This window comes from Cnephaeus nilssonii (genome assembly GCF_951640355.1).
Source record: "Cnephaeus nilssonii genome assembly, chromosome: 20".
Lineage (NCBI taxonomy): Eukaryota > Metazoa > Chordata > Mammalia > Chiroptera > Vespertilionidae > Cnephaeus > Cnephaeus nilssonii.
Genome location: NC_137091.1, coordinates 41,525,038 through 41,535,253, shown reverse-complemented (window position 1 = coordinate 41,535,253; position 10,216 = coordinate 41,525,038). Strand labels below are relative to the sequence as shown.

At 51.0% G+C, this 10,216-nt stretch overlaps 1 protein-coding gene across 1 annotated transcript; it reads right to left on the bottom strand.

Moving 5' to 3' along the window:
• Positions 1-2,157: 2,157 nt before the first annotated feature.
• Positions 2,158-8,829, bottom strand: LOC307116018 (17-beta-hydroxysteroid dehydrogenase type 3-like; the record flags this gene model as incomplete). Its single annotated transcript, XM_079799632.1, has 11 exons — positions 2,158-3,195; positions 3,377-3,526; positions 4,138-4,203; positions 4,620-4,701; positions 4,889-4,923; positions 5,122-5,166; positions 5,945-6,012; positions 6,163-6,273; positions 6,592-6,667; positions 8,291-8,337; positions 8,670-8,829. The coding sequence occupies 11 exons, from the start codon at positions 8,827-8,829 to the stop codon at positions 3,076-3,078; spliced, it is 960 nt and encodes a 319-aa protein (XP_079655758.1). The 3' UTR covers positions 2,158-3,075.
• Positions 8,830-10,216: the final 1,387 nt, after the last annotated feature.

The following is a 10,216-nucleotide window of genomic DNA, read 5'->3' as shown; positions in this document are numbered from 1 at the left end:
GGTCCCCACGGAGCCCTCGAGGTCACCTCCCCGCTGACCCTGCCCCTCCGGCCCAGTTGGACAGCCCGTGATGGATGCTTCCTGGCGGTTTGTCTCCCCTGAGAAGTCAGGAGGAGGAGGCAGCCAGGGGTCAGCACTGGGGCTGGGGTGGAACCTCACGCACATTTGAACTCTGACGGTGGGAACTCAGGATCTTTGGAGCCCGGGGCTGTGTGACCTGAGGCTGGAAGCTGACCCTCTCTGGGCTGTGGTTCCTGTCTCTACAGAACTGCTTAAGCCCAGGACAAGGTGAGACATCCAGAGGATACACCCTCCTCACCTCAGCTTCTAAAATGACACTTTCAGCCCTGGCCGGTTTGGCTCAGTGGATAGAGCGTCGGCCTGCAGACTGAAGGGTCCCAGGTTCGATTCCCGTCAGGGGCATGTACCTTGGTTGCGGGCACATTCCCAGTGAGGGTGTGCAGGAGGCGGCTGATGGATGTTTCTAACTCTCTATCCCTCTCCCTTCCTTTCTGTAAAAAATCAAATATATATATATATTTGCTCAGAGATGGTCACACCTTTAGTTTGCTTATGGAATCATCTTTTCGTAAGTAATTTCTAAATATGCTTAAGTAGTTTTTTTTAAGACAGAACATGATTATATTTAATACACGTTTGATACAACCAAAAAAAGTAAAACACCAGAGTAAAATAGTAACAAAAAACATGGTATTTCATTTGCAATGCATGAGAAATGGTTAACATCATTAGTCATAAACCAGCTCTTAAAAACCAGTAACAACCCTAACCAGTTTGGCTCAGTGGACAGAGCATTGGTCTGCGGACTGAAGGGTCCCAGGTTCAATTCCGGTCAAGGGCATGTACCTTGGTTGCGGGCACATCCCCAGTTGGGGGCGTGCAGAAGGCAGCTAGTCAATGATTCTCTCTCATCATTGATGTTTCTATCTCTCTCTCCCTCTCCCTTCCTCTCTAAAATCAATAAAAATAAAAAAATAAAAAAACAGTAACAGAGACACTATAATGCAAGGAAACTGGAAAAAACAAAATGATACAAGTGACGATTAAGCATATACGTTGATTTCGCTGAGCAGTGGTGAAGAATAATTTCTCTGCAGTACCACAGTGAGCAGAATAAAGACACGACACCTAATGTTCTTCAGTTTTGAACATTGTTGTACAGTTTGAGCTCATAAACACTGGGAGGTGAGGCATATTGATGAGAAGGATCTATAGTTAGGGGGAAAGCTCCCTTTGAGTCTATATACAAATTGAGTGTCCTTAGCCAGAGCAATTCCAATCATTGGAATTATTTCAACAAATTAGTTGGATAATATGCTTAAGTAGTTTTATTGGTAAATTTTATTTTATTGCTCCCAGATTTCTCCAAACTTTTTATCATGAAAAATTTCAAACATATAGAAGAATTCAAAGAAGTTTACAGTGAACACCTATGCGCCTGCCACTTAGACTCTATTATCAACATTTTAAAAAATATGTTTTTATTGATTTTTTTTTTTTTTTAGAGAGGGGAAGGGAGAGGGATAGAGAGAAATATCAATGAGAGAGAAATACCATTGATTGGTTGCCTCCTGCACGCCCCCTACTGAGGACTAAGCCTGCAACCTGGGCATGTGCCCTGACCGGGAATTGAACCAGTGACCTCTTGTTTCATGGGTTGACACTTAACCATTGAGCCACACCAGCCAACATTTTAATATATTTGTCTTGTCATATTTCTATCCACTCTATCCATCCCTCTATTTATCTATTAACTCATCTAGTGCATTTTCAATACATTTCAAAGTAAATTACAGACATCAGGACATCTTCCTTAAATAATTCCCACATATCACTAACTAGAGTTCAATATGATTCTTTCTGTTGTTGCTTTTAACTTTCTGAATTAAATAGAAAGATTCTATCACTCCCCAAATGGAAAGGAATTCATTCATGTATTATTCTAGTTGTGTTGCCGTTATTACATGGAGATTTCTGGTTCATTTATGCAGGTGCTTGGGGTGAGCAATGGATTAGATTTATACGCACACATGCACGCACACACACACACACATGCTTGGGGGATCTCTATTTTTTAAATTATTTTTATTGAGATATAGTTCTCATACCATAAAGTTCAGCCTTTAAGTGTGTACAATTCAGGTTTTTAGAGTATTCACAAAGTTTTGCGACCACCACTGCTATAATTATTCATCTATACACATATATGTATATATCAGCGATTTTCAACCTGTGTGCCACAAGAATTTTTAAAATATGGAATGTCTAACTATTTTGTCAGGGGCACTGACCTCTTTTCCCTTTGATTGTCAAAGAAAAAAATGACAACAGCCAACACAGCAATAGCTGTTTAGTATGAATGAATCAAAATTGTGCCTAGTCTTTTTTTTATCAGATTGGCAAAAATATATATATATTGATGTGCTGCAGAATTTTAGTAATTAGGTTACGTGTGCCAAGAGATAAAAAACATTGAAAACCAGTGGTATATGTACATTTACATCTATATATATAAATGGCTAAGTTGACTCATGCATGCGTGATACATATAAAGCTCTCACTGGCGCCAATCATATGCGTATATTTCTATCTGTCATTGTCGATCGATCGTGAATTTGGTTGACACTTCTATTATAGAGAAAGGACAAATAGCGATATTAAAATATTTCTTCTAATTAATTTCCTTTCAATGTGCATGAATCCGTGCACCAGGCCACTAGTGTGTGTGTGTGTGTGTGTGTGTGTGTGTACATACATACTGAGGTTATTATGCATTCAGAGATCATAATAATCTGGCCACTCAGTGTGTATATATATATATATATATATATATATATATATATCTCCATGGCTGTCTAGTTGTCTCAGTGCACATATTAAAAATGCCATTTTTCTGTCAGAGGTTGGAGATGCCACAGTTGTCACCAAATATCCAGGTGTCCAGGTGTCCAGTTCTGAGCCACGGGCCTGCTTGTCACCCACCCCACGGGTGGGACACCTTTGCTAACATCAACAGCCCTGGCCCAGGGCTGGGAGGCAAGTGGCCGCACCTCTTCAAGGCCTTTTATGGGAGGACTTTGCCTTCATCGTAGCGTTGTTCAACAGAAGTAAAAACTTTGGTCCCCAGCGACTGAGACAAAACCAACTGGGCAGGGAGAGAGCCAGCAGGGCAATCTGGGAAGAAGAGGTACCAGGAATCAGGATACACCCACGCGTGGGCCCCCCCATCTCTTCTCCTGTCTTCCCAGCCCAAGGGGGTGGGGGCCCTCCCCTCTGGACATGTCCTCCTTCAGAGGAAGGACTAGTGGCCCGGGGCCAGGGAGCGTGCCTTCCAGCTCTACGACCACGAACCCACCTGCACAGCGTGGCTGAAGCATCCAGAGGTTTGGGAGGTGAGGCCAAGGGTGTCCAACGCCTGCCGAGCAAAGTCCACGGAATTCAATACCAGCGTCCGGTATTTTATGTTATTGGTCATATTGGACTCGATCATGAGGGGGCTCACTGTCTGCAGGAAGGAAGGAGCTAAGGGAGGGGAGAACGCCCCTCTCACCCTAGCTAGCTCCCAGGCCCTCTTTGAAAATCCCAGAGTCCCGCCCTAGCTGGTTTGGCTCAGTGGATAGAGCGTCGGCCTGCAGCCTGAAGGGTCCCAAGTTGCTGGCTCCATCCCCAGGAGGGGGCGTGCAGGAGGCAGCAGATCAATGATTCTTTCTCATCACTGATGTTCCTAGCTCTCTCTCCCTCTTCCTTCCTCTCTGAAATCAATAAGAATATATAAAATTAAAATAAAATAAATGCAATTCTCTACTTTAAATTTTTAAAAAATAAATATATTTTTTTAAAAAGGAAAAAAGAAAATGGGGACTCAGACAGCCCGCGCCCTCCAGGCCCCGCCCTTCCAGCCCTCCCCTCCAGGCCACGCCCCGCAGAGGCCACGCCCCCTGCAACAACCCTCCGCTGGGGAGGCTGCTGCACTCCAGTCCTTCGGGGTCTCCTCCTGATTGACAGCCCCTGCCCCGCCCCGTGAGCGTCCACTGTCGCTGAGCTCCTCCCCCCGCCAGGGCCCCCTCGCCTCCGGAGCTGCCACTCGGTCGGTCACGCCCCTCAGGAGTCAGGCACCTGCACGAGGACTCCCTGAGAGCAGTACTCCGCGCCCACTGCCTGCGAGAAGTTTCGCACAAAGGCCTGTGGAGGAAGGATAGGGAGGACCCAGGCTCGTGAGCCTCCGTGGGCAGACTCCTCCAGCCCGTCCTGGCCCCAGCACCGACCCTGCTCCTAGATCCCCGGATGGCACCAGAAAGCCCCCAATCTCCCTCTCCCCCCCCCCCCAAGTCCTCACCTTAACCCCTGAATGCTCCAGCGTTCTAAGCCCTCCCGCCCCGTATTCCCAGACACCCACCCTCTATTCCACCCCGATCCACTCCCACCTCATTGTTCTCTCTTCCCCAAGCCCCCGTTTCTCTTAAAAACAAACAAACAATCCCTGCTGGGCTGGGCCAGCTGTCTCTCTCACGCGGACACACGCGCATTCAGGGCTAAGGCAAGCATCCAGCGTGGCGGGATGGCCCTCCCCGGCGGGCCGGCGGGTCGGGCCTGGGTACCTTGGAAGCGGCGTACGCTGATAGAAGTGGCCAGGGCTTCCGGTCAGTAAAGGAAGAGATGTTAATGACGATGCCTTTGCGCCTGGAGGGGGAAGTATTCCTTGAAAGGTGACTCCCCCGCCTCCACCCCTGAGCCACGTCCTAGTCTGAGAAATGTCACAGGGACAGGGGCGAGTTGGAAACGCGGCCGGGACAGCTGGGGAAGGGGGAAAGCCTGGAGGCTGGATGGAGGAGGAGCCAGAGGGGAAGAGAAAAGGGCTGCCTCTTACCTGGAGACCATTTGGGGCAGGACAATTGCGGTCATCTGCAGAGAAGAGTGGGAAGGGCCCCGTTTTCCAGTCCTTTCACCTGCCCCCTCCCCCTCCAGTTCACTCCCATCCCCCCACCTTCTCCTGGGGACTATCCCCCCAGCACCTTCTCCATGGGCAGGCTGTAGGGGGACCACCCAGAGTGGTCAGAGCTATGCTGACCTTGGACTTAGCTCCTCCTAGCCCAGGCTTACCTGGGCCACAGACATGATGTTGCAGTTGATGACATCAGAGAGTCTCTGGGGAAGAAACAGAACCATAGTCCCTCCCTCCACCAACCCTGCCTCAACCCCCACCTTTTATTTCCTAGCTTACTTTTCTTGTCTTTTTTTAAAAAATATATTTTATTGATTTTAGAGAGGAAGGGAGAGGGAGAGAGAGATAGAAACATCAATGAGAGAGAGAATCATTGATTGGCTGCCTCCTGCACGCCCCACACTGGGGATTGAGCCCGAAACCCAGGCATGTGCCCCTGGCTGGAATCGAACCTGTGACCCTTCAGTCTGCAGGCAGACGCTCTATCCATGGAGCCAAACCAGCTAGGGCGCTTACTTTTCTTTTAAGATGGAACACTTTTTCTTTTTTTTTTTAAGCAGCACCCACTAGAATTTATAATGTGCATACTCTTTGACTCATCAACACCACTTCTGGACATTTATTCCTTTCCAAGGTATTCACACATGTGGGGAATGAATTAAGTAGAAAGATATTGTTTGCAACACTATCTGTAGTCACACATAACAGAACACCTCCCGGGTGCTCATCACTGGAGGAATGACTAAATAAGTACAGTGCTGCCCTCACTGGTTTGGCTCAGTGGGTAGAGCGTCGGCTTGTGGACTGAAGGGTCCTGGGTTCAATTCCAGTCAAGGGCGCATGCCCAGGTGGTGGGCTTGATCCCCAGTAGGGGGCGCGCAGGAGGCAGCCAAACAATGATTCTCTCTCATCACTGATGTGTCCCACAGAGGGCAGCAGTGGGAGCAAGAGTGCTGAGAGGGCCGCCCTTGGTTCACTCACTTTGGCCACGTCCTCACAGTCCAGCAGCTTCGCCATGGCGTGTTCATATAACATGCCCACGTTGTTCACTGAGCGAGAGGAGACAAGCTGTTTGTGTCGCTCCAACGGCCCCACAGAGACCGGTTGGGGCAGAGGGAGGGCGACCACAGAGGGTTCCGGGTCAGGGTGAGCATGGGGGCACGTGAGGGCAGGCTCCTCCGAGCAGGCTTGGGGCATACCCAGGACTCCGACCTCCAGGCCCTTCAGTCCTGTCTTAACGGCCTCGTAGATCTCCAAGCCGCCGGTGAAGTCCACCTGGATGACTCGAGTGAGCCTGCCATGAAGCCGCTCTGGGAAGAGGCAGTGGGAGCCAGGCCCTGAGCTGGAACCCAGTCCCAGTTCTGCCCCCACCCTGTCCGCGGGGTTCAGCCCCAGCCCCTGCGCCATCCTTCCTTCCCTGGGCCCAGAGGCAGCTGAAGCCCCGCCCCACCCCACCAGGCCACGCCCCTGGCCACGCCCTCCTCCAGTCCCAGCCCCTGTTCCCAACTTTCCCAGCCTACGACCTTCAACACCTCCACCACCGCTTCCACCACCTCCCCCACCTCCCCCGCCTCCATCACCTCCACCGCCTCCCCCGCCTCCCCCACCTCCACCCCAGCGGCTGTCACCTATCTCCTCCGCCTCATGCTCCAACTTGCTCAGGTTGCGACTGATGAGGACGATGTTCAGACCTCTCCGGGCGAGCTGGGGGGAATTTAACCGTTTATCCATTAACTAGAGGCCCAGTGCACCATATTGGTAGGGTCCCTAGTCCTGGCCAGCGATCAGGGCCCATCAGGTCCCCCGCCTCCCCACCTCCCGCCCCTTCCTTCCCTAGCCACCCGCACACCTCTGCCTTGCGCCGCCTCCTCCCATCCCCGCCCCCGCCGGTTGCCCACCATGGTCCGCACCACCCCCTGGTGGTCAGCACATGTCATAGCGAGCAATCCAACTCCCCTTCTCCCGGTGGAACCCCCGAGGGGACACTTTGCATATTTGCCTTTTATTTATAGAGATTCCATGACTCTGTACTGTGCGCTGGCTGCGAGTTGCACAGCCTTGTCAGCGCTGCGGCTGCGGAGGTGAACAAAAGAGGAAACCAAAACCTGCCTCAAGGAACATGCCTTCTGGGGAAAGAGCAACCAGGCAGATGGAGCAGCAAATGCAGAGGCCCTGGCCCAAAGGCTGGCAGCCGAGAGGACAGCAAGGAGTCCGCGAGCACTGGGAGAAGGGACCAGTGGTATGTAGCTCAGTGCGGCGGGCAAGGGACCGATAAAGACTTGGGCTTTCATTCTCAATGATCTAAGAATTCAATCATTCGCCGTAACCAGTTTGGCTCAGTGGATAAAGCATCAGCCTGCGGACTCAAGGGTCCCAGGTTCGATTCCGGTCAAGGGCATGTACCTTGGTTTTGGGCACATCCCCAGTAGGTGTGCAGGAGGCAACTGATGGATGTTTCTCTCTCATCGATGTTTCTAACTATCCCTCTCCCTTCCTCTCTGTAAAAAAATCAATTAAAAAAAAAAAAAAGAATTCAATCATTGGGCCTGGCTCATGTGGTTCAGTGGTTGGGCATCGTCCCATGCACCAAGAGGTTACTCAATCTCCAGCAGGCAGCGTGCATGAGGCAGTCGATGGATGTTTTTTATGGGCGTTTCTCTCTCGTGGATGTTTCTTTTTTTTTAAAAAAAATATAATTTTATTTATTTCAGAGAGAAAATGAGAGAGAGATAGAAACATCAATGAGGAGAGAGAATCATTGATCTGCTGGGGATCGAGCCCGCAACCTGGGCATGTGCCCTGACCGGGAATCGAACCATGACCTCCTGGTTCATAGGTTGATGCTCAACCACTGAGCCACGCCTGCCAGCTCTTTTTTTTTCTTAATGTATTTTTATTGATTTCAGAAAGGGAGAGGGAGAGATAGAAACATCAATGATGAGAGAGAACCACTGATCAGCTGCCTCCTGCACACCCCACACTGGAGATGGAGCCCACAACCCAGGCATGTGCCCTTGACCGGAATTGAACCTGGGACCTTCCAGTCCCCAGTCCAATGCTCTATCCACTGAGCAACACCAGCCAGGGCAATGAATATGTTTTGAATGAATGAATGAATGAGTGAATGAATCAGGGCGATGATGGGGGGTGTCAAGAGGCTGTAGACATCCAGTGTAAACCCCTGAACCAGGCTGGGAGGAGAGGGAAGGAGAGAGGTCAGAGGGAGCCAGGTCACGCACACAATTCTCAGTCCAGTAGGAGCCCCTGGCAACAGGTGAACCGACAGCGGGAGCGCCCACCACCCCCAAACTCCGAGCCCGGGCTCACCTCGTGTGCATAGGCCTTGCCGATGCCACTGGTGGCTCCTGTCACCACTGGAGCGGAGAGAAGGAGGATGAGCAGGAGGGGGGGGGGGGGGGCTGACACTGCCCAGCCCCGCCTCAGCCCCTCCCACGGAGACCCAGCCCCACACCCTTCCAGTCCTCATCCCTCATTTGCCTGGACTCTGACTCCTGCTCCCCTCACCTGTACCGTTTCAGGGACTCCATGCCCCCCTCGCCCTGCTTGGCCCAGCCTTCACTTCTCTTGCTTCCAGAACTCCCCTCTGCCTCTGCCCAAATCGGGGGCCCTCCCCTGCCATCTGTCTTGGTTCCTGCGTTCCTGCGGCCCCCATCTACCCACCAGGCACAGGGCCCTTGCCGCTCACCTGCCCAGGCTCCGTGCGCCCTGAGCCATGGGGCTCCCCGGCGTACTGGGGGCAGCAGGTACACATAGACCGTGCAGCCCACCCCCCACGCCGCCCACAGCAGCAGGCACGCGGCGGTCACCGCCCCCAGCGCTCTCAGCGTGTCCCAGTCCGACTCCATCGCAGCCCCTTCAAGTCACCAGACCCAGCGCCAACCCAGGAGGCTGCCCCCCGGTCCGCTATTTCAGCCCTCACCTGCCGCCGGCTCCGCGCTAACCCCTCTGCCTCGCCAGGCTCAGCCCCGCCCCTCCCACCGCTCCTCGCTATCCGTGAGGCCACACGGGCTAAGTGCCAGCCCACCCCCTACCCTGCAGGCCCAGGGGCAGCCTCGTCCCCCCTCCCGCCGGGCTGGGTGAAGCAGCCCACAGGTGACCTTTGTTTGGGTCACGGAACTCACCTTAGCGACTGGTTCTGTCAATACACAGAGTTTGTCAGGAAACTACATCTACAGATTTGCTGCTCAGGCAGGCAAAAGCCAAAGCCCTCACCATGACTTGACAAGACCTTGCTCCTTGGCCCCCTTTTACAAATTCTATTTCTTTCTTTCTTTTCTTTCTTTTCCTTGTTCTTAATGTCTATTATTATTATCGTGGTACAATATACACAACATAAAACATGCCACTTTAATGCTTTTTAAGTGTACACTTCATCAATATTAAGTACATTCAGAACGTTGTGCAACCATCCAGTTCCGGAAATATGTCATCATCCCAAATAAGAACTCTGTACCATTCAATAATCTCTCCCCATCCTTCCTTCCCCCAGCCCCTGGCTTATTTTTTTCTTTTCATTTTTATAGAGCAAGGGTGAGAGAGAGAAAGGGGAGAGAGACGTACCCGGCTCAGGATCAAACCAGCAACCCTTTAGTGCACAGCAGCGCGGTCCTGGTAATCTTTATTCTCCTTTCTGTCTCGATGAATTTGCATATTCAGAGAAATCATACATCAGTCCTTTATTTTATTTTTTAAAATATATTTTATTGATTTTTTACAGAGAGGAAGGGAGAGAGAGAGAGAGTTAGAAACATCAATGAGAGAGAAACATCAATCAGCTGCCTCTTGCATACCCCCTACTGGGGATGTGCCTGCAACCAAGGTACATGCCCTTGACCGGAATCGAACCCGGGACCCCTGAGTCCGCAGGCCGACGCTCTATCCACTGAGCCAAACCGGTCAGGGCCATACATCTGTCCTTTAGCATCTGGCTTATTTCACTGAGCATGACGTGTCCAACGTTTGTCTACATTGAAGCCTGTACTAGAACTTCATTCTCTTTTATGGCTGAATACCGTTCCATTGTATGAATATACCGCAGTTTGTTTAGCCATTCACCTGTTGTTGGACATTTGGGGTGTGTCTGCCTTTGGCTATTGTGACTAATCTACCGTGAACATTTGTGTGCAAGTATCTGTTTGAGTTCTGCTTTTGAGCCTCTTGGGTGTATATCTCCGAGTGGAATTGCTGGACCAGATGGTAATTCTATATTCAACTTTTTGAGAAACCCCCATA